Source organism: Stenella coeruleoalba (assembly GCF_951394435.1).
Source record: "Stenella coeruleoalba genome assembly, chromosome: 5".
Lineage (NCBI taxonomy): Eukaryota > Metazoa > Chordata > Mammalia > Artiodactyla > Delphinidae > Stenella > Stenella coeruleoalba.
The window spans coordinates 144093504-144118421 of NC_137150.1; the positions used below are offsets into that span (position 1 = coordinate 144093504).

Below are 24918 nucleotides of genomic sequence, written 5' to 3' on the forward strand. Positions count from 1 at the left end.
GAGGGTCCTCGGCAGGCGGCGGCTCAGGTCAGCCCAGGCTTGAGGCCCAGCTGGGTCCAGGGCCCCCTGGTGACCCTCTGGGTGACCGTCCGGTGACCCTCCAGGCCTTTCGTTCCTTGGCAGAACAGCCAAGCCTCAGGGCTGCAGGGGTGAGAGGGACCACGTGTGAGGCCCCGGCACCAGCCCTGGCTCTCAGCAGAGGGCAGCGCGCCTGGTCGGGCAGGAGAAGGGGCAGGGGGTGAGTGTGTGCGGGTGCGTGCCTGCCGGCGGGGCGGGCAGGTGAGGCCCAGCTCTCCCGGCTGCTGGCTGTGCTCCCTGAGGCCGGAGGGTCCCCACGAGGGCGACGCACCCCAGGTCAGCAGCACAGGGCCCTGAGCCCAGAGAGCCAGCTCGAGTCAACACCGTCTTGAAGTCCTTCGTGATTTTTGAACAGGGGATTGTTTCCATTCTGCAAAGGCCCACCGATCACATGGTCATCCTGCCAGCACATGGACCCCCACAGACCCCTCCCTCCCAAGAGCAGACTGCAGCCATCCGTGCTCCTCCCGGAAGCAGGCCCCCACGCGGCCTTTGTGGGGTCAGCGTCTGGGCCAGTCACCACAGGGCCAGGAGAGGGGATGCCCAGATCCCTCGGGTCAGCAGCTCTCTGGTCCTTGGGAAGCGCCCCCCTCCAGCAGCTGCTCACGGGGACTGGAAGAGGGAGAAGGGCTGGGCGAGCCCAGAGACCCTGGAGGCTAGGGGCAGGCCCGTCCTGTCCAGCTGTGGCTCCCTGGGCTGACTGTGGGTGAACGTGGGTGATGGCCATCCTGACCCCCGGGTCCCAGGAGGGGACGTGGGCACCCCGGCAGCACCTGGTCCTTTGCGAGGGCTTAACCAGGGCAGCTCTCCAAACTCAGGCCCCGACGCCAGGTCCCACCCGAAAGAGCCCGCAGGCCCAGGGGAGGGGGCCCAAAGTGCCCACCAGACGGCCCTGCGTCCTGCAGAGGGCCCCCAGGTGGTGGGGAGTCTCAGCAAGGGTAGTGTCTGGCAGCTGGGAGGGATGAGGTCTGTTAAGGGCTGAATTGTGACCCCCGCCCCCAAATTTATATGTCGAAGGCCTAATCCCAGCATGACTGTGCCTGGAGACAGGGTCTTTGCAGAGATAATGAGGTTAAAATGAGGTCACTAGAGTGGGCCTGATCCCATAGGAGTGGCATCCTTATGAGATTAGGACACAGACACCCACAGAGAGTGATGACCATGTGAGGACACAGGGAGGAGACGGCTGTCCACGTGCCCGGGGAGAGGCCCCAGGAGGAACCAGCCCTGTTGCACCTGGATCGCAGATTTCAGCCTCCAGAACTGTGAGATGATAAATTTCTATTGTTTAAGCCGCCCTGTCGGTGGTATTTGTTACAGCACCTGAGCTGACTGCGACAGGGGCCAGTGCATCTGGGACACACAAGGCTGTGACAACCAAGGGACAGGGTGCCCTAGCACCTTCATCCTCATACCTACAGCAGAGAAGGAACCAGGAAGGTGTCCTGACTGCAGAGCCTCAGGGGGCCACCTGCCCTCTCCAGGCTCCAGGAGAGTTGGGGGCCAGAGGGCTCTGGCAGGAGTGGGGCCGTGTGTCCTACAGAGACGGTTCTGGGCCAGGGCTTGGCTACGGCTGGGAACGCAAGATGCAGGGACAGGATCCAGTGTGATGCTGGGACCAGTTTTTTTTTTTTCTTTTCTATTTTTTTTCTATCTCAGGGGAGTGGGACCAGTTCTTGGGGGCAGTTTTGAGACATTAAAATTTTTGGCAGGTGCTAAAAATAGCTCCTGAATAGGGGACCCTAGAAAGCTCCACCACTTACAGGAAAAAGCCATCTCACCAGCACCCGGTTGCTGGTTTCTACCGCCACCTTCCAACCAAAGGGACCAGGGCTCTCGATCCCAGAACCAGGCAGAAAATCGACGCCCTTTGCACACTGGCTCCCCTTCCCCTGGGGGCTCCTGCTTCCTTGAATCATCTCCCAAGTAAACTGCCCGTCCTGCGCCAGCCTCGCCGGCAGGGCGCACCCACACAGCTGCACGCGGGCACGTGGTTTAAAGCGCTGCAGTCGCTGTCTTGCAATTCCTGACTTTTGAAAAAGGGGCCTGTGTTTTCACTCCGCCCTGCAGATTCTGCAGCTGCCCTGCCTGCTGCGGAATCCTTGCCCCAGGCTCCGCCTTCGGGGAAACCCGCAGGGGGACGGACCGCTGCCCTTCCAAGAGGAGGCACTGCGACCCCAGGGGAGGGGACCAGGCGCCGTGTGTGCTGGCGGGTCCTCAGGGTTGGTGGCCTCGTTCCAAACACAGCGGGGCCTCTGCCCTCAAAGAGCAGCGGTAAAGGAGGAACAGCAAACAGACGACTTTTAATAGAGTGCGACCCGCTGTGCAGGTGTGGGCTGTGGGGCGGGCGGGCGGGCGGCCGGGCGCCGGCCGGCGTGTCGGGACAGCGCAGGCGTAGGCGTACCGGGCCCTGGCGCCCTCAGCGCGCCCTCCGGAGAGCGGACGAGGAGCGCGGCGCCCGGGTTACAACACGCGTTTATTGCAGGGAGGCGCGGGTCGGAGGCTTCACCAGGCGAAGAGCGGGCGGCCGTCCTCCTTGGAGAGCTCGCACAGGCAGTTGAGCAGAAGCAGCGAGTCGCCCAGGAACTTGGGGGGCACGACGTCGATGACCAACTTGCGCAGGGCGGCCGGGCTGCTGTGCAGCGGGTTGGCGCGCAGGTCGGGCCGCTGCTTCAGGATGCCGTAGGTGTTGATGAGGAACTCGCTGAACACGGGGTGCACAGCGCGCTTGTAGCCCAGCCTCTCCAGGCACGCCGTCAGCGTCAGGTAGCGGTGCGTCAGCTCCAGCCGCTTCTTCTCGTCCACTGAGCCGTCCAGGGACTTGATGGACGTCTGTGGGCACAGGCGCGGGCGGGCGAGCAGAGCCGGGAACCCGCAGGCGGGGCCGTGGAGTGGGGCGGGAGGTGAGGCCCAGGCCCAGGGCCGGGGGCAGGGCAGGGGCTAGATTCCCCTAGCGCAGCTGTGTAGGTGGTGACACTGAGGCCCACAGCCAGGCCCCCACCAGGGGAGCCGTCCCCCAGTTGCCCTCCAGCACAGTGTCAGGGAGAGCAGGGAGCGGCACCCCAGGCTCGCAGAAGGTGTCTTGCCAGCTGGGGCTAAGCGTCAAAGTACTCCCCGGCCTGGAGCCACTCCTGAGATGGGACCAGCTCATCGTGTCCCCGGCACATCTGCCTCAGACACCACTCAGGCTCGCCCAGGGCTGCAGCTGCGTGGGCACCACGTGTGATGGGGCAGCAAGGGGACCCCGGGGCAGGGGGTGTTCTAGGGCAGGGAGGGCCCCCAGGCAGGGAGGCGCACCTGCTTGATCTTCTCAGGGATGTTGGACACAGTGAAGCCATAGAGCCGGGTCACCCCTGGGAAGACATAGGCCAGGATGCGCCAGTCCAGCTGGAAGGCGATCTCCCCAACGATGCGCCCGTCCTTCTCGGTGCCGGCAAAGCTCTGGATCTCTGCAAGGGGGAGGGGGGCGGGGGGGCCAGTGAGACAGGCTGGCCAGGACTCGGAGGGTCAGGGGCCACCCACCTTCCTCCTGCCTGTGCTCCAGGGTCCATTTCAGGGAGAGGACCGACCCGAACGCAGACACTGTGCGTTTGCGGTGAAGCCTCGGGAGCCCAGCAGAGCCTTCCGCAAGGCCCTGGTTGTGACCTGAGGGGGCACCCTCCTCCCCACTGACACCTGCCCTCCACTGTGAGGCCAACACAAATTTAAAAGGAAACTTTGAATTTTCTGTTGCCAAAGGGGAAAGAGAGCTTTCCTTTCCTCCCCGTTCTTGGCATGTTCCCTGAGCACCCTGATCCCAGGTCCTTTCTCCATCCCTCCCCCACTCCCCAACAAAGTGGGCGTAAACACTCTAAAAGCCTGTTTCACAGCCCAGCATTATTTTCTTGTCCCCGAGTCTGCTCAGCACCCAGTCTAAGTTGACCCCTCAGAGGCCCCAGCCCGGAGACCAGGTGAACTCGGGACGGGCTAGGCGTGTCCCCCACCTGAGGGTGGGTCTGGTTAACTGAAGGACATGTAAGTAACACGTGTGGATCCAGTCTGCGTAGCTCTGTCTCGGCAGCCCGCGTGCCTCGCATGCTGGGCTAGTGCTTGTTCGGTAATAAGACTTTCCTTTGTTGTGAATAGGATTGCTGCGCTGGCAGATTCTAATTTTAATTATTGCCCACCGTCACCCCGGCACATCAACCGCCCTCCCCTCCAAAACCTGCTCCCAAATCTCCCCTCCCCACAGCAGTCTCCGACGTCAGCAAGTCTTCCACCTGACAACCGTGATACGATCAATACCCTTCAAAACCACTGTGCTCTTTGAAGGTCACACTGCCCACTGTTATCACCGGGTGCACCTGACCTTGAGAGACGGCTGGGTGAGAAAGGGCCTGCCTCACGAGGCCCGGGGCGCCCTCAGCGACCAGGACATGCCCGGCTGGGGGGCACGGGCTCTCGGCACAGCATCCGGTGCCTTCCACGCTCTGCCCTTTCCTCCCCACGGGAGACATTTAGTAACGTGCCCATTTCTAAAGCTTTTCCTAAAAGCCCTGCAACCTTCAAACCCGCCCGTGATCCAAACCCCTTCCCAGGGTGTCGGATGGTGCAGCCCTGCCAGGTCCGTCCACCGGGCGGGCAGTGCACAAACGGGATAGGTGCTCCGCGTGGAGAGCCGGCCCCCCGGTCCTGTTACCCACAAACACCTGTGCCCACCGAAGGCTCAGGACCCCCAGCACACAGAGAGCTCGGCCTGACTCCCCAGCCATGCCGGCAGGGCTCAGTGGCCCGGGGAGTTGCTGAACTGCCCCTGCGGGCTGTCTGTGTGGGCGTGAGCGCTGGGCTCCAGGACCAGCCCTGCCCGTGACCTCGTTCTGCTTCCCTCGGCCCCATCCTGTGACTGTCCACACAGCCCCCCATCCCAGAACCCCGCCCGGTCACTCTCCACAGGAACGTGATTGCCAGTCAGCACGGGCTTATCAAGGCCAGGGATCGGCAGCCTCCTCCTCTGTGGACACCAGGAGAGGCTGGGGGGACATCCGTCCTTCCGCTCCCTCGGCCGCGCCTGTGCAGGTGCTGAGTGGGGAGGACGAGGCCGAACTCAGAGCACTCCGGGTCTCAGGGGATGTGGGCCGGGCAGATGGGAGGGCCAGCATGGGGGCCGAGGGGGTGTGGGTGCCCGGGGCAGGGGGCCTCCCCTGAGCCACAAGACCCAGAGCCCTGTGAGGGCCCTGGGGTCACAAGGTCACAGGGTTGGGGGAGGCAGAGAGCCAGGTGTCCGAGGGCCCAGGAGAAATGCTGGAGACAGGGAGCCACAGAGGGTGTCGAGAAAGTAATCTGGCGGCTGCGGCCGGAGCGGCAGGACAGGGAGGCAGGTGACGGGGAGGTTCCTGGTAACAGGGGCTCGGACCCCCTCAGAGGGGCCCTTGAGGCCCCGAGCAACCAACCCAGCTGAGCCGGGCTGCTTCCGTTCCCTCCTCCAGGAGCGTCTCTGGTCCTTCCGTGGTTTGACTTATCCTCACGATGAGCCTTCGAGGGGCCTCAGGCTCCACTTACACACAAAGGAACTGAGGTTGAGGGGCTCGCTGCGTCCCAATGACTTTTAACTCTTTTTATTGAGGTGTAATTCACATTATAAAATTCACTCTTTTCAAATATGCAATCCAGTGGCTTTTAGTATATTCACCAAGTCGTACAGCCATCACCACAGTCTACAAAACCCTGTACCCAACTAGCACTCACTCGCGGCTCGCCCTGCAGCCACACACCCGCCTCTGGCCCTGTGGACTTACCTACTCTGGGCCTTTCATATAGTGGAGTCCCACGGCGTGTGGCCTTTCGTGACTGGCTTCATGCACCCAGCATGTTCTCAGGGCGCGTCCATGTGGCAACGTGTGTCAGGACTTCAGTCCTATTTATGGCTGAGCAACATTCCGTTGTATGGATACAGCACATTCTGTTGACCCATTCCTCCATTGACAGGCATCTGGGCTGCTTCCACTTGTTGGCTAATATGAATAATGCTGCTATGAACGCTCATATAAACATTTTTGTGTGGACAAATGTTTTCAGGTCCTTCGGTGATATACCTAGGAATGGAATTGCTGGGACACGAGGTAACTCTATGTCTAACTTTTTGAGGAACTGCCAGACTGTTTTCCACAGCGGCAAGGTGTGTAGGTTCCAATTCCCCCACTCCCTCTCCAACACTGCTTATTGTCCGTCTTTTTTTTTTTTTTTTTTTGGCGGTACGCGGGCCTCTCACTGTTGTAGCCTCTCCCGTTGCGGAGCACAGGCTCCAGACGCGCAGGCTCAGTGGCCATGGCTCACGGACCCAGCCGTTCCGTGGCATGTGGGATCTTCCCGGACCGGGACACGAACCCGCGTCCCCTGCATCGGCAGGCGGACTCTCAACCACCGCGCCACCAGGGAAGCCCCGTCCGTCTTTTTTATTATAACCATCCTGGTGGATGTGAAGTGGTGTCTCACTGCAGTTTTCATTTGCATTTCACTGATGGCTGAGGATACTGAACATCTTTTCACGTGCTTATTGGCCATTTGTCTGCCTTCTTTGGGGAAATGTCTATTTAAATTCTTTGCCCATTTCTAATTGGACTGTTTGTCTTTTACCGAGGAGTTGTAAGTGTTCTTATATATCCTGGATACTGTTCCCTTATCGGATACATGATTTACACATATTTTCTCCCATTCCGTGAGTTGACTTTTCACTTTTTTGAAATGTTCCTTTGAAATACCAAAGTGTTTACCTTTGATAAAGTCTGATATATCTGTTTTTCCTTTTGTTGCTCATACCTTTGGTGTCACAGCTATGACTCTATTGCCAAATCCAAGGTCGTAAGAGTTATGTCTATGTTTTCTTTTAAGAGTTTTATGGTGTTAGGTCTTTTAAGTCTGTGATCTATTTTTAGTTAATTTTCTACATTGTGTGAAGTCCAACTTCATTATTTTGCACCTGGATATCCACTTTCCCAGCACCGTTTGTTGAAAAGACTCTTCTCTCCCCACTGAATTGTCTTGGAACCCTTGTCAAAGATCAAACCTGTAAATGCATGGCTTTATCTCTGGACTTATTCTATTTCATCGACTTGTATGCCTGTTCTTATACCAGTACCATGCTGTTGATTATTGTAACTTTATAGTAACTTTTGAAATTGGGAAATGTGTGTCCTCCGATTTTATTCTCCTTTTTCAAGATTGCTTTGCCTATTCTGAGTCCCATGCATTTCCATACAAATTTTAGGATCAGCACGTCAATTTCTGCAAAGGAGCCAGGTGGGATTTTGATAAGGATTTGCATTGAGATTTGTGGATCAATTTGGGGAGTTTTGCCATCTTGATCATAGTAAGTCTTTTAAGCCATGACTGCAAGATTTTTTCCATTTATTTAGGTCTTAATTTCTTTCAGCCATGTTTTATAGTTTTCAGTGTTCTCCTTCCTTAATCACTTAGCAGTGCTGTACAAGGTACCCAGGAATTAAAGCTGAGAACCAGATACACTGCACAGAAACATGTTAGGGAAAATGGGGCCCATGGAGGAGCAGGCTGCAAACTCCCCCTTCTGTATTAATACATTTATCTCATCAGAAATCAATCCTTCTCCCTGCTTCCCTAAAGTATAAATTAGGCAGAAGAAACGAGCTACACCTGAGAGGATCTAGAAATCATGTCTAGCCAACTTGGGCCTTCCAAGATCCAGCCAAAAACCTATTCCTCAAAGAAAAAATGTCAGTAAGATTGATAAACCTCTATCCAGACTTATTACAGAAAAAAAGAAGACAAAAATTACCACTATCAGAAATGAGAGATGGCATCACCACAGATTTTACAGACATTAAAAGGATAATAATGTAATATTAACAACAACTTTATGCCAATAAATTTAACAACTCGGATGAAATGAACCAATTCCTTAAAAGATACAAAAGCTCACTTTTGTATCTTTTTTTGTGAGTGAACTACCAAATCTCACTCAAGAAGAAATAAAAAAAAATTTGAACAGCCTTATGTCAACTAAGGAAATTGAATTTGTTGGGGTGGGGAGAGAATGTTCCTACAAAGAAAATTCAATGCTCAGATGGTTTCAGTGATGAATTTTACCAGACACCTAAGGAATACATAATGCCAATTCTACACAAACTCATCTAGATAATTAAAGAGAATGGAACACTTTCTTCCTCATTCACTGAGGCTGACATTAACCCAATATCAAAGTCAAAAAATGACATAAGAAAACTATAGACCAATATCCCTCACAGACTGCAAAAATTCTTAACAAAAATTTAGTAAATTGAATCAAACAATACAAAAAAGTATAATACATCATGACCAAGTGAGGTTTATCTCAGTAATGCAAGGTTGGTTTATAATTCAAAAATCAATCAATGTTATTTACCATATTAACAAACTACAAATGAAAACCAAATGCTCATCTCAATAGGTGCAGAAAAAGCATTCAACAAATTCCAAAACACATCCAGGATAACTCTGAGCAAACAAGGAATTAAAGGGAACTTCCTCAACCTGATGGAGGGCATCTACAAAACTTAGCTAACATCATACTTAATGGTGACAGACGGAATGCTTTCCCCCTACATCCAAAAAAGACAAGAATGCCCACTGTCACCATTTCTATTCAACACTGTTCCAGCCAATGCAATAAGACAAGAAAAAGAAATTAAAGGCATACAGATTAGAAATGAAAAAATAACTTTGTCTTTATTCACAAATGACATGGTATCTATCCTAAAGAATCTAAAAAAAAACTACTAGAACAAATATGTGAGTTCAGTTAAGTTGCAAGATACAAGGTTCTATTTGTCAGGGTTCTTTAGAGAAACAGAAACAGAACCATATGTGGTGTGTGTGTGTGTGTGATTATGAAAACTGACAAGTCCCAAGATCTGTGAGGGTGAGTCAGCAAGCTGGAGGCTCAGAAGAGCTGATGATATAGTCTCAGTCTGAGCTCAAGGTCTGAGAAACAAGAGAATCAATGGTGTGGCTCCAGTTCAAAGGACTGGAGGCGTAAGAGCTGAGATTTCAGTTGCAATCCAAAGGCAGTCAGGCAGGAGGAATTCCCTCTTACTTAGGAGAGAGTCAGCCTTTTTGTCCTATTCAGGCCTTCAAGTGATTGGATGAGGCCCACCCACATTAAGGAAGTCAATCTACTTTACTCAGTCTATTGATTTAAATATTAAACTCATCCAAAAACGTCCTCACAGAAATACCCAGAATAATGTTTGACCAAATATCTGGGCACCTAATGGCCCAGTCAAGTTGACAAATAAAATTAACCATCATGGGGTCAATATACAAAACCAACTGTGTTACTGTATACTAGAAACAATCCGAAATTCATATTGATCAAAACAATACTATTTATTTTTCAGCATCAAAAACATGAAATACTGAGGGATAAATTCAACAAAAATGTGCAAGATCTGTACACAGAAGACTATAAAATATTGCTGAGCAATATTTTTTTAACTTATTTATTTATCTATTTATTGGCGGCGTTGGGATTTCGTTGTGGTGCGCGGGCTTCTTATTGCAGTGCCTTCTCTTGTTGCGGAGCACGGACTCTAGGTGCGCGGGCTTCAGTAGTTGTGGCACACGGGCTCAGTAGTTGTGGCTCACGGGCTCTAAAGTACAGGCTCAGTAGTTGTGGCGCATGGGCTTAGGTGCTTTGCGGTACGTGGGATCTTCCCAGACCAGGGCTCGAACCTGAGTCCCCCGCATTGGCAGGCGGATTCTTAACCACTGCTCCACCAGGGAAGTCCCGAGGGCGTGTTGCCTCCCTGTCAGGGAATCGAACCCCGGTCTCCGGCATGACAGGCGGGGAAACTCACCACTATACTAACGAGGACGGCGGCTTGAGCGATATTTTTAAAGAACTAAATAAATGGAGAGATATACAGGCATACCTTGGATATATTGCTGATCCAGTTCCAGACCACCACAATAAAGCAAAATATCACACTAAAGCAAGTCACATGAACTTTTTTGGTTTTTCAGTGCACATAAAATTAGTTTTACACTATACTGTAGTCTATAGTGTGCAATAACATTACGTCCAAAAAAACTCCAATGTACATACCTTAATTTTAAAATATTTTATTGCTAAAAAATGCTAACCATCATTTGAGCCTTCAGTGAGTCACAACCTTTTTGCTGGGGAGGGCCCCTGCCTCAGTGCTGATGGCTGCTGACTGATCAGGGTGGTGGCTGCTGAAGGCTGGGGTTGGTGTGGCAATTTCTTTAAAAAGGTAACAGTGAAGTTTGCCACATTGACTGCACCTCATTTCAAGAATAATTCCTCCGTAGCATGCATTGCTGCTTCATAGCATTTCACCCACAATAGAACTTCTTTCAAAATTAAAGTTAATCCTCTCAAACCCTGCTGCTACTTTATTGACTACGTTTATGTAATGTTCTAAATCCTTTGTTGTCATTTCAACAATCTTTACAGCATCTTCACTAGGAGTAGATTCCATTTCAAGAATCCACTTTCTTAGATCATCCATAAAAAGCAGCTCCTCATCTATGAAGGCTTTATCCTGAGATTGCAGCAAGTCAGTCACATCTCAGGCTCCACTTCTGATTCTAGTTCTCCTGCAGTTTCCACCACATCTGCAGTTATTTCCCCCACTAAGGTCTTTTTTAAAAAAAATAATCGAATATTAGGGTTTGGTTTTGTTTTGTTTTTGGCTGCATTGGGTCTTCGTTGCTGCGCCCAGGCTTTCTCTAGTTGCGGTAAGCAGGGGCTACTCTTTGTTGCGGTGCGAGGGCTTCTCATTGAGGTGGCTTCTTTTATTGCGGAGCACGGGCTCTAGGCATGCGGGCTTCAGTAGTTGTGGTGTGCGGGCTCAGTAGTTGTGGCGCACAGGCTTAGTTGCTCCACAGGATGTGGGATCTTCCAGGACCAGGGCTCGAAACCGTATCCCCTGCATTGGCAGGCGGATTCTTAACCACTGCACCACCAGGGAAGCCCCACACTGAGGTCTTGAACCTCTCAAAGTCATCCATGAGGGTTGGTACCAACTTCTTCCAAACTCCTGTTAATGTTGATATGTTGACCTCTTCCCGTGAATCATGAATGTTCTTAATGGTATCTAGAATGATGAATCCTTTCCAGAAGGTTTCAATTGACTTTGCTCCGATCCATCAGAGGAATCACTGTCTGTGGTGGCTGTAACCTTACGGAATGTATTTCTTCAATAATAAGACCTGAAAGTCAAAATGACTCCTTGATCCATGGGCTACAGGATGGATGTTGTGTTAGCAGACATGAAAACAACCGTTATCTCATTGTGCATCTCCATCAGAGCTCCAGGTTGACCAGGTGCATTGTTGATGGGCAGTAATATTTTGAAAGGAATCTTTTTTTCTGAGCGGTAGGTCTCAGTAGGGGACTTAAAATATTCAGTAAACCATTTTGCAAACAGATGTGCTGTTATCCAGGCTTTGTTTTCCATTTATAGAGCGCAGGCAGAGTGCTCTTAGGAGATTTATCATCTTTTCAGATGATAAATGCATATTTATGCATTTATCATCTTTAAAAAGATTTAAAAAGATTTAAAAAGATTTATCATCTTTTCAGATGATAAATGCATAATTCTTAAGGGCCTTAGGATTTTCAGAAGATACATGAGCACTGGCTTCAACTTCAAGTCACCAGCTGCATTAGCCCCTAACAAGAGAGTCAGCCTGTCCTTTGAAGCTTTGAAGCCAGGCAGTGACTTCTCCTCTCTAACTGTAAAGTCCTAGATAGAATCTTCTTCCAACAGAAGACTGTGAACAACCAATTTTCAATGTAGATGCCAGCAAGGTTTTCTTGTAGAAATGGGCAAGTTGATTCTAACATTCATACAGAACCTAGAATAGGCAGAACAACTTGGACAAAAAGAACAAAGTTGAAGAACTTATACCATCTGATTTACAGTCTTATTATAAAGCTATAGTCATTGAGACACTGTGTATTGGAATCAATACTGACACAGATAAATGCAGCAGCACAGAGCCCGGACCACTCTCCCCAGCAGCGCCTCCCACCCTGCACCCACCCCTGGCCCGCTGTACCGTTAAGGTAGAAGCTCTTCCTGGTCCTGTCCCCGGAGGGCAGGCTGCTCTCCAAGAAGCACACCTTCTTGGGCCGGCCCACCTCCCTGGGCTCCAGCAGGCTCTTGTCCGCCAGCGGGTCCTGCAAGGAACTCAGGAGCGGGGACAGCTTCCGGTCAGAGCCACGGGGTACAGACAGCTCTGGGGAGCTGAGGAAATTCTTGAAGGGCACCTGGGAGGAGGTCGCACAGCCCGGGGAGGCATCGTCCTCGCTGGAGAGGGGGGCGTGTGAGCACAGCAGATCCTCCAGGGAGGACACCTGCAGCTGGGAGGGTGCATCAGGGCCACCGTTGAACCTTCCAAAATCTGGAACTAGGGCAGGGAGGAGAGGAAGGAGACGTCAGGCTGAGGTTCCCGAAACATCCCGAGAAGTGCAGAGACCACTTTAAGAACACGCACACACCCTGCCCCGGCTCTGACACCTGCTCCCCTTTATGCTTTGGAGGAGGTGACGGACACGTGGGCGAGACAGCTATGGGCGCCGGCGCCCAAGGACACCAGCAGCCTCAGGTTCATGGGCACAGTGAGCGTGGTGCCTCTGATGCCTCCTCCAACCTGTGCATCCACACACTATGACAGTGACTGTTATGTGCTTCTTAAATTTTACATAAATGGTATCATCTGACACATGTTTTATTCTGAAACTTATCTTTTGTTGAGATTTATCCACATTGACTGAGTCATTTGGTAGCTCACTGGTTCATTTAACCATTTCCCGGCACACGTGCACACACACTTGCACACAGACACAGATTTTTTTAACCATCATCCCACTGAGGCATGTGGGGCTGTTTCCAAATTTCCTTGTAAAAGCAAAGCCGTGATCAGTGTCCCTCGATGTGCGTCCCCTGCCAAACACACAGCCCACAAACTGCCAACGGGACACGCCTCAGGGACTTACCAAGGCTGAGGCATCAAGGGTCCCCAGAGCTGGATTCTTCCTCTGGCTCAGCCCGAGGAGCCTGGAGCCCTGTGCTCAGGATGCAAATATTCCGAAGGGAGGTGGGCTGTTCCAGCAGTGGGCAGGGGCTGGAAAAACACCTCATGGACTTGGGGAAGAGCCACATCTATGAGGGATTGTTGTGTGGCCAGGTGGGTTTGCACTTTTCATTTAGATTCTATTTAGTGAATTGAAATCCCCTTCTGTTATTCCTAAGCCTTAATAAATTTGTGTTAAACGTTAAAAAAAATTTTTATTTAATCCTCAGTGAAGTCCAAATTTTCAGGTCACATTACAATAAAACTGTAAGTGAAAAATGAGAGTCAATAGAAAACTCCATCTCCTCAGAATTAAAAGCATTCTCTTAAGTAATGATCAGATCAAGGAGGAAATAAAAATAGGAAGAAAATGATTATTGAAAAATACTGAAAATCAGAACACTATATATACTACGGCATCAGTACATTTAAAACTGTATTTAGGGACCTCCCTGGTGGTGCAGTGGTTGAGAATCTGCCTGCTAATGCAGGGGACACGGGTTCGAGCCCTGGTCTGGGAGGATCCCACATGCCACGGAGCAACTAGGCCAGTGAGCCACAATTGCTGAGGCTGCGCATCTGGAGCCTGTGCTCTGCAACAAGAGAGGCCGCGATAGTGAGAGGCCCGCACACCACGATGAAGAGCAGCCCCCGCTTGCCGCAACTAGAGAAAGCCCTCACACAGAAACGAAGACCCAACACAGCCATAAACAAATAAATAAATAAATTTAAAAAGAATAACAACCCAAGCCAAGCTGTAGGATTTGTTTAAAAAAAAAAAAAAACTGTATTTAGGCGGACTCTGGGAGGGCTCACGCCAAGGAGAGTACTTTCCAGAACTTCTGCTGCCAGTGTCCTTGTCCTCACAGTGAGACACAGCCACCCGTGCCTCTGCAGGAGACCCTCCAACACAGAGAGGATTTAACATGTAACGGGAAGAACTCTGCTCTCAGTTTGAAGACTGGGTTTTCGATAAGCAGCGGTCCCTTGGTATCATTAGATTGACTATTGATTCATCTTCGTCTACATCAGTCAAGATCTATCATCTGAGTTTCTGATGCTGCTGACTCTACATCTGAACCTGGATGTTTTAAGAGCATTACAAACTGAGCAAGTCTGAAAATGAACTGGTGGATAAAAGTAATCATCTAAATTCTCCTCAGGAGAGAGCAGACAGCAGAAGCAAGAAGAACTACAATCCTGCAGCCTGTGGAACAAAAACCACAGTCACAGAAAGATAGACAAGACGAAAAGTCAGAGGGCTATGTACCAGATGAAGGAACAAGATAAAACCCCAGAAAAACAATTAAATGAAGTGGAGACAGGAAACCTTCCAGAAAAAGAATTCAGAATAATGATAGTGAAGATGATCCAGGACCTCGGAAAAAGAATGGAGGCAAAGGTCGAGAAGATGCAAGAAATGTTTAACAAAGACCTAGAAGAATTAAAAAACAGACACCTAGAAGAATTAAAGAACAAACAAACAGAGATGGGTAATACAATAACTGAAATGACAAATACACTAGAAGGATGAATAGCAGCAAAACCGAGGAAGATGGGATAAGTGATCTGGAAGACAGAATGGTGGAATTCACTGCCGCGGAACAGAATAAAGAAAAAAGAATGAAAAGAAATGAAGACAGCCTAAGAGATCTCTGGGACAACATTAAAATGCACCAACATTCACATTATAGGGGTCCCAGAAGGAGAAAAGAGAGAGAATGGACCTGAGAAAATATTTGAAGAGATTATAGTTGAAAACTTCCCTAACATGGGAAAGGAAATAGCCACCCAAGTCCAGGAAGTGCAGAGAGTCCCAGGCAGGATAAACCCAAGGAGAAACATGCCAAGACACGTAATAATCAAACTGACAAAAATTAAAGACAAAGAAAAATTATTGAAAGCAACAAGGGAAAAATGACAAATAACATACAAGGGAATTCCCATGAGGTTAACAGCTGATTTCTCAGCAGAAACTCTACAAGCCAGAAGGGAGTGGCATGGTATTATTAAAGTGATGAAAGGGAAGAACCTACAACCAAGATTACTCTACCCAGCAAGGATCTCATTCAGATTCGATGGAGAAATCAAAAGCTTTAGAGACAAGCAAAAGCTAAGAGAATTCAGCACCACCAAACCAGCTCTACAACAAATGCTAAAGAAACTTCTCTAAGTGGGAAACACAAGAGAAGAAAAGGACCTACAAAAACAAACCCAAGACAGTTAAGAAAATGGTAATAGGAACATACATATTGATAATTACCTTAAACGTGAATGCATTAAATGCTCCAACCAAAAGACACAGGCTTGCTGAACGGATACAAAAACAAGACCCATCTATATGCTGTCTATAAGAGACGCACTTCAGACCTAGGGACACATACAGACTGAAAGTGAGGGGATGGAAAAAGATATTCCATGAAAATGGAAATCAAAAAAAAGCTGGAGTAGCAATACTCATATCAGATAAAATAGACTTTAAAATAAAGAATATTACAAGAGACAAGGAAGGCCACTACATAATGGTCAAGGGATCAATCCAAGAAGAAGATATAACAATTATAAATATATATGCACCCAACATAGGAGCACCTCAGTACTTAAGGCAACTGCTAACAGCTATAAAAGAGGAAATCCACAGTGACCCAATAATAGTGGGGACTTTAAAACCTCACTTACACCAATGGACAGACCATCCAGACAGAAAATCAATAAGGAACACAAGCTTTAAATGACACAATAGACAAGGTAGATTTAATTGATATTTATAGTACATTCCAGCCCAAAACAGAAGATTACACTTTCTTCTCAAGTGTGCACAGAACATTCTCCAGGGTAGATCATATCTTGGGTCACAAATCAAGCTTTGGTAAATTTAAGAAAATTGAAATCATATCAAGCAAAATTTCTGACCACAACGTTATGAGATTAGAAATCAATTACAGGGGAAAATATGTAAAAAAAATACAAACACGTGGAGGCTACATAATACATTACTAAATAACCAAGAGATCATGAAGAAATCAAAGAAGAAATCAAAAAATACCTAGAGACAAATTACGATGAAAACACAATGATCCAAAACCTACGGGATGCAGCAAAAGATTTTCTAAGAGGGAATTTTATAGCAATACAAGCCTACCTCAAGAAACAAGAAAAATCTCAAATAAACAAAGTAACCTTACACCTAAATGAACTAGAGAAAGAAGAACAAACAGAACCCAAAGTTAGTAGAAGGAAAGAAATCATAAAGATCAGAGCAAAGATCAATAAAACTAAAAGCTGGTTCTTTGAGAAGATAAACAAAATTGATAAAACTTTAGCCAGACTCATCAAGAAAAAGAGGGAGAGGACTCAAATCAATAAAATTAGAAATGAAAAAGGAGAAGTTACGACAGACTCCGAAGAAATATAAAGCATCCTAAGAGACTACTACAAACAACTCTATGCCAATAAAATGGACAACCTGGAAGAAATGGACAAACTCTTAGAAAAGTATAACATTCCAAGACTGAACAAGGAAGAAATAGAAAATATGAACAGACCAATCACAAGTAATGAAATTGAAACTGTGATTAAAAATCTTCCAACAAACAACAGTCCAGAACCAGATGGCTTCACAGGTGAATTCTATCAAACATTTAGAGAAGAGCTAACACCCAACCTTCTCAAACTCTTCCAAAAAATTGTAGAGGAAGGAACACTCCCAAACTCATTCGAGGAGGCCACCATCATCCTGATAACAAAACCAGACAAAGATATTACAAAAAAAGGAAGTTACAGACCAATATCACTGATGAATATAGATGCAAAAATCCTCAACAAAATACTAGCAAAAAGAATCCAACAATGCAGTGAAAGGACCATACACCATATCAAGTGAGATTTATCCCAGGGATGCAAGGATTCTTCAACATATGCAAATCAATCAATGTGATACACTATAATAACAAATTGAAGAATAAAAACCATATGATCATCTCAATAGATGCAGAAAAAGCTTTTGACAAAATTCAACACCCACTTATGATAAAAACTCTCCAGAAAATGGGCATAGAGGAAACCTACCTCAACATATTAAAGGCCATATATGAGAAACACACAGCAAACATCATTCTCAATGGTGAAAAACTGAAAGCATTTCCTCTAAGATCAGGAACAAGACAAGGATGTCCACTCTCACCACTATTATTCAACATAGTTTTGGAAGTCCTAGCCACGGCAATCAGAGAAGAAAAAGAAATAAAAGGAATACATATTGGAAAAGAAGAAGTAAAACTGTCACTGTTTGCAGATGACATGATACTATACATAGAGAATCCTAAAGATGCCACCAGAAAACTACTAGAGCTAATCAGTGAATTTGGTAGAGTTGCAGGATACAAAATTAATGCACAGAAATCTCTTGCATTCCTATACACTAATGATGAAAAATCTGAAAGAGAAATCAAGGAAACACTCCCATTTACCATTGCAACAAAAAGAATAAAATACCTAGGAATAAACCTACCTAGGGAGATAAAAGACCTGTATGCAGAAAACTATAAGACACTGATGAAAGAAATTAAAGATGATACCAACAGATGGAGAGATATACGATGTTCTTGGATTGGAAGAATCAATATTGTGAAAATGACTATACTACCCAAAGCAATCTACAGATTCAATGCAATCCCTATCAAATTACCAATGGCATTTTTACAGAACTAGAACAAAAAGTCTTAAAATTTGTAAGGAGACAAAAAAGACCCTGAATAGCCAAAGCAATCTTGAGGGAAAAAAAACTGAGTGGGAGGAATCAGACTCCCTGACTTCAGACTATACTACAAAGCTACAGTAATCAAGACAATATGGTACTTGCACAAAAACAGAAATATAGATGAATGGAACAGGATAGAAAGCCCAGAGATAAATCCACGTACCTACGGTCAACTAATCTATGATGAAGGAGGCAAGGATATACAGTGGAGAAAAGACAGTCTCTTCAATAAGTGGTGCTGGGAAAACTAGACAGCTACATGTAAAAGAATGAAATTAGAACACTCCTTAACACCATACACAAAAATAAACTCAAAATGGATTAGAGACTTAAATGTAAGACTGGACACTATAAAACTCTTAGAGAAAAACATAGGAAGAACACTCTTTGACATAAATCACAGCAAGATCTTTTTTGATCCACCTCCTAGAGTAATGGAAATGAAACCAAAAATAAACAAATGGGACCTAATGAAACTTAAGAGCTTTTGCAAAGCAAAGGAAACTACAAACAGGACAAAAAGACAACCCTCAGAATGGGAGAAAATATTTGCAAAGGAATCAATGGGCAAAGGATTAATCTCCAAAATATATAAACAGCTCATGCAGCTCTATACTAAAAAAACCAAACAACCCAATCCAAAAATGGGCAGAAGACCTAAATAGACATTTCTCCAAAGAAGACATACAGATGGCCAAGAAGCACATGAAAAGCTGCTCAACATCACTAATCATTAGAGAAATGCAAATCAAAACTACAATGAGGTATCACCTCACACCAGTTAGAATGGGCATCATCAGAAAATCTACAAAAAACAAATGCTGGAGAGGGTGTGAAGAAAAGGGAACCCTCTTGCACTGTTGGTGGGAATGTAAATTGATACAGCCACTAAGGAGAACAGTATGGAGGTGTCTTAAAAAACTAAAAATAGAATTACCGTATGACCCAGCAATCCCACTACTGGTCATATATCCAGAGAAAACCATAATTCAAAAAGACCCATGCACCCCAATGTTCATTGCAGCACTATTTACAATAGCCAGGAAACAACCTAAATGCCCATCGACAGAAGAATGGATAAAGAAGATGTGGTACATATATACAATGGAATATTAGCCATAAACAGGAACGAAATTGGGTCATTTGTAGAGACGTGGATGGATCTAGAGACTGTCATACAGAGTTAAGTAAGTCAGAAGGAGAAAAACAAATATCGTATATTAACACATATATGTGGAGCCTAGAAAAATGGTGCAGATGAACCGGTTTGCAGGGCAGAAATAGAGACACAGATGTAGAGAACAAACGTATGCACAGCAAGAGGAGAAAGTGGTGGGCGGGGGTGGTGGTGTGATGAATTGGGGGATTGGGATTGACATATATACACTAATATGTATAAAATGGATAACTAATAAGAACCTGCTGCATGAAAAAATAAATAAAATAAATTTATTTTTAAATCCCGTATTTAGAGGGACTTCCCTGGTGGCACAGCGGTTAAGAATCCGCCTGCCAATGCAGGGGACATGGGTTCAAGCCCTAGTCCAGGAAGATTCCACATGCTGCGGAGCAAGGAATCCCGTTCACCACAACTACTGAGGCTGCACTCTAGAGCCTGTGAGCCACAACTACTGAGCCCATGTGCTGCAACTACTGAAGCCCACGCGCCTAGATTCCATGCTCTACAACAAGAGAAGCCATGCAATGAACAGCCCATGCACCGCAACAAAGCGTAGCCCCCGCTCACCACAACTAGAGAAAGCCTGCATTGCAGCAACAAAGACCCAACGCAGCCAAAAGATAAATTAAGAAAAATACTTTATAAAACAAAAACTGTATTTAGAGTGAAATTAGTAACTTAAATCCTTTAATTACTTCTAAAACATCACCAAAAAATTAAACATTCATATGGGAATGAACTCTTGAAGAAAGAAAAAGTTAGAAAATAATAAAAATGGCAGCAGAAATAAACTCGAAACATCTCTGGGAAGCCCAATGAGATAGCGAAACTGTGGAAAGCTACTTTAGAGAAACAGAAAACATAAAGGAATAAAATTGGAAATGAGAAAAGTGATATAAGAATGACTAGGAAGATAATGTTTAAATTATAAAAGTATTGATATTATATACAATTGAATATTAATTGAAAATTTTAATAAAAGGAGAGATCATCTGGGAAATTATTTTAAATGACTCAGAAGCAGAAAACCTAAATGGACCAATAAGCAAAAAAGGAAAACCTAGAAGTTACAGAATAGTTATGCTGCAAAGGGCTGCAGGCCTGGGTGATTGGTTGGTGAGTGAGTTCTTTCAAGTTCGCAAACAATTCACAATCCCTACATCATATAAACGAGGTTGGAACACTGAAAAAATTAAAAGATGCTTGATTATTAAGGTTATAAATTGTCACAACTCTGATATCAAATCCCTGCAAAGACAGCCCACAGAAAGGAAACTGTAGCCCAGATTCATGTAGGAACAGAGTCCAGAGATCCTAAGCAAAGCCCCAGCCAAACAGATGCCACAACAGACACAGCTCAGACCCAGGACCCACGGGGTCTCTCAAAGAAGCAGCATAACAAGACCCCACAGACGAGCTGTGAGAAGCAGCTGAGGGCACTTCCGCCGACGCCGAAACGAGGTCATAAAAATTTAACAAAATAAGCCGTTTCTTAATTCTTTTTTTTTTGTTCTTTAAAAATAAGGACTACGGGCTTCCCTGGTGGCGCAGTGGTTGAGAGTCCGCCTGCTGATGCAGGGGACGCGGGTTCATGCCCCGGTCCGGGAAGATCCCACATGCCGCGGAGCGGCTGGGCCCATGAGCCATGGCCGCTGAGCCTGCGTGTCCGGAGCCTGTGCTCCAACGGGAGAGGCCACAACAGTGAGAGGCCCGCGTACCGCAAAAAAAAAAAAAAAAAAAAGACTAGAAAGACTTCCCCAGCACCCAGACTGCACACACCCCGATCCCTGGGCTGACAGGGCCATTCACTGCCCACCACCCACCAGGAGGATAGCGGGGAGGCTGCCAAGGCCAAAAGTCCTGGGAGTTCTGAGGAACAAAGACAAAGACAGAAACAAGTGTATGAGCTGCCAACCTCATTTAAAATGATCGTTTGTAAACAGAGCAACTATAGACTTAGAAAACATAGGAGAATGAACTGAAAAACTTAGCAGAATAAAACAGCTTATGAACAGGCTGGACATAGGATAAATATCTACAAATCAACAGCTTTCCAAAACACAGCAACACTGATAACGAAAATACAGTGGAAAAAGAAATCCCATCCATGATTACAACAAGTAACATAAAGTGCTCCAGGGATAAACTAATTAACGTGAAAGATTTATGTGTCAGACCTGGCTGAAGAGGCTTGAAGAAACAGAGCCAAAAGAGCTTAATAAAACTGCAGTAGATGAAATCATCCTCTGGGTAAATGTACGCAGAAGAAATGTGAAAAGAATTACCGCTGCCTTCTGAGCCAGTGATTCTACCTTTAGGAAAACATACCCTAAGGAAATAACCCTAAATATAAAGTATTTTGCTGTGGTATCTACCTCGGCGTAAGAAAAAAGAACTGTCATTTCAAACATAAGAAGAGTTCATTAAATTGTGGTTCATCTGATTTTTGGAATATTACACAGCCATTTGAAATATATTTATAACAATACAGAAACAGCCACATCACAGTGTTAAAGGGAAAGAGGCAGAGAGATACTCAGAAACTACTTAAATCACCTGACACTGCACCCAGGACAGCAAGGAGTCCAGGCAACAGCGGAGGCTCCATGACTCGAGGGGCTCGGGGACCAGGATGGTCTGAAGGAATCAGGCCCAGGAGGGAGGGGCCGGGGCGGTCGAGGCCGCCCCGCCTCTGTCCCTTGGATCATGTGTACCATCTGCTCGAAGCGGCCCCAGGAGACCCCGGTGTGGCCTGGCTCAGCTCCCACAGGTGAGGCCGTGTACTGGGAAGCTGCAGGGTGTAGAGGCCGCAGCCTTTTGGAGAGGGCCCCAGTGTCCTCTTCAACGTTTCAACTGCACGTGGCCTTTGACCTAAGGGTTTCCCGACAGCTACCCCTCGGCAGGCCGCAGATGCACACGTGGGGCCATCCGTGGTCACAGGGAGCTGGAAAGGAGCTCCTGTCGTGGGGTCCAGGCTGAAGGGCTTGTGGTGAACCCACAGGGAACAGTGTGCCCTCCAGGAGAGGGCTGATGGGCAATGACAGCAAGATGGACGGTTGGGGAAATCAAAGTGTAGAACGGCTCAGCCCCATTTACGTAAACTAAAAGGATTCCTAGACACACACAGAGCCACCTACGATGTCAGAGAGACGCCGAGTAGACGCTGGCAGCGGCTGCCTCTGGGGGTGGGGTCAGGAGCTCAGGCTCAGCCTGGGGGCAGTTACGTTCCCTGAGCGACTCTGGTAAATGGGAAAAACGGGTCTTCAGAGCACGTCCTGTTTCGAATGCAGACAGTGAGCCGCTGCTGTGTGCAGTTCTCCCGTCTGTGCCTTGAGCTGCTCGCAGGAACACCCGCTGGCTCTCCAAGTCCAGCCCCAAGGCCAAGGCTGCACCCTCTGCCGAAGGCTGAACCCTGGGCATGGAGGTGACCCTGAGGATGGCTGGGGCCCATGCCGACCTTGGCCCACGCCCTGCAGCTGGGGCTCCAAGGCCTCTCTGTGGAAGGCCTGGTGGCCGCGGGCTGGCCAGGGGCTGGGGCTCCTGCTAAGACTGCTGTCCGGCAGGATCTGGGCTTGCCCACAGGCGGGGTGCTGGCCATGGTCCCGGAGACTCTGGCCCGACTTGGACTCTGACGGGGAACAGTCCAGCCTGAGCGAGGGCCTGTACCTCGCCCGCAGCCCACCCTTCCAGCCCAGTGAGGGGGGGCCCAGAGAGCCTGTGCCCGCTGACCACGTGGATGGCTCTGAGCCCTGAGGGTAGGCCCATTCTTGGGATGAAGGGTGACAGAGTGGCACGAGGCAGGTGACTCTTGACAGTTGTCACAGTGCAGGCGAGGCCTTGGGACAAGTGCCCCATGAGCCTCCGTGCACTAGGCGTCCCTCGTAGGCTGCGAAGGCGGCACGGACGCTCTGCAGGCGTCACACGCGGGACACAGCACCGTGAGGCCAGCCCCTCCTCAGCAAGCGCCCGGGGACAAGTGTGTGTCCTGAGCTCCGGCAGGGCCCCCTCCTTTACCCTCCATCCCCCACGAGGACCCCCTGCTTGTCTGAGCTCCTTCCTCAAGGCCCCCCTGAGGCTGAAGGTGTGGAGATGCCGTGAGGGACCCTCGCACCCTGGGGACACGCTCGCTCACGGGGCCCTGCGCCCACAAGCTGCGTGCAGGGGGCTGATGGGTGATGGTGCCACCTTCCACGTGGGCCTGCTTGCTCAGGGTGGCAGCAGGCATTCGGTGGACTCCAGGAGGTGACCACACAACGGAGGTCCCCGGAGCAGCCGGGCATCCTGCTGCGGAACTGGCAGCAGCTTTGGAAGCAGCTTCAACTGCTTCCAAAAGGAAAGGAAACCATCTCACACCCTGTCGTTAAAAACAGCTCATCCCAAGAGATGGCAGGTCCACGGGCGCGGGCACCCCCAGGCGAGGGCTGGGGTGTGGACTCTGCCCGCCCTACTGGGCAGTGAGTGATCACCACCTCCAGAGACAAGGAGGTTGCCTGGTCAGGGGCCCACTGTCCACATCCCAACCACTCAGACCAAGGTCAGGGCTCCAACCATGCCCTAAATCATGCTCCACATATGAAAATGCTTAAAGCACAGCCAACTGACTCACAGCAAGTGTCACGGCCTCTGCAGCGGCTCCCACAGGGCGCGCTGTTTTACGGTTCCTCACTCACTTCCTGCTGGTGATGCTGCAGCTCCCCCCTCCTGGGCGCCCTTCCCACTCCTGTCGTGGGGTCCAGGTGACGGGCCTTGACTGACGGCCAGCGCGGCGGGCGAAGCTGCCCAGGACGAGGGTTGAGCGTGCCCGGCGGGCCCGGCTCCCAGGAAAGGAGAGGCGCACACGGCCGGCCCCACCAGCACCCCCGGGCTGACCTTGGTGGACCTGGACGTGCTGTTTGTAGCCTCTGTGACAGCACCTCGGCGGCCACCACGGACACAGAGCCCCACCAGCCCAAGCGGGTAACCTGTCCGCCCTCCTCCCAGGTGCGGACCCGCCTGAGGACACAGGCCCGGGCTCACCTGCACTGCAAGGCGAGCAGGCCTCAGGGTAGGCAGGCGCCTTGGGGATGAGCAGGTCGCAGCCCCCGCGCCCACAGCTCTCCTGGCAGCTCTCACTGAGCAGCCGCTTCAGCATCTGGTTCTCCTTCATGAGGCGCACCTGCTTCCTGAGGTCTGCATTCTCGGTCATGAGCCTGTTCACCAGCTCGCTGCCCTCAGCCATGGCCGCGTCCTCAGTGCTCACGTGCGGGCCCGTGGTCCCATGGAGGTGGAAATCCAGAGCCCAGGGGCGCTCCAGAAACACCAAGAGAAGAGCCCGGAGTTCCACGCCCCTGGCCTTCCGCACCCTTGTGATGTCGCCCTTAAAGCAGCGGTGCCCCGCGGCCACGAAGGAGCAGAGGGGAGGGGGCGGGAGGGTGGGGAGGGGGCGCCTGCGACCTCGCGGGACGGGCACCCCAGCGCAGGGAACAGCGCAGGCCGAGGCCCAGACAGGAAGGTTCTGGCATGTCCCAGGAACAGCAAGAACTCTGGGCTGCACCCCTGAGGGAGAGGAGGCCATGGACGCAAGGAAGGCGGGCCGGGAGCCCCTCGATGGCCCCCACAGCCCATGCAGCCCCAGCGGGTTCGAGGGGGCTGGCAGCTGGAGGCCACCTGCCAACCACACTCCCCTAGTCCAGGCAGCACGTCAGTGTCCCCACACAGGCCACCAGCACTGAGTGTCAGGGACACTGACCATTACTGGACCCGAGGACCCCTGGCCAGGGCCCAGGGCTGTCTGGACCAACCACATGCAGAATCCTGCCAGATTGCA

General features: G+C 49.1%; 1 protein-coding gene across 2 annotated transcripts; it reads right to left on the minus strand.

Moving 5' to 3' along the window:
* Positions 1-1397: 1397 nt before the first annotated feature.
* On the minus strand, positions 1398-24406 carry SPATC1L (spermatogenesis and centriole associated 1 like; the record flags this gene model as incomplete). Of its 2 annotated transcripts, XM_079922305.1 has the most annotated exons (4): positions 24129-24406; positions 12157-12507; positions 3376-3527; positions 1398-2910 (listed from the first exon to the last, which is right to left on the minus strand). In XM_079922305.1, the coding sequence occupies exons 1-4, from the start codon at positions 24328-24330 to the stop codon at positions 2584-2586; spliced, it is 1032 nt and encodes a 343-aa protein (XP_079778431.1). In that variant the 5' UTR covers positions 24331-24406. The 2 variants fall into 2 exon arrangements, with proteins under 2 accessions (XP_079778431.1, XP_079778432.1); XM_079922306.1 differs by lacking the exon at positions 1398-2910 and having other exon boundaries at positions 3426-3527; positions 12221-12507.
* Between the last annotated feature and the right edge of the window lie 512 nt (positions 24407-24918).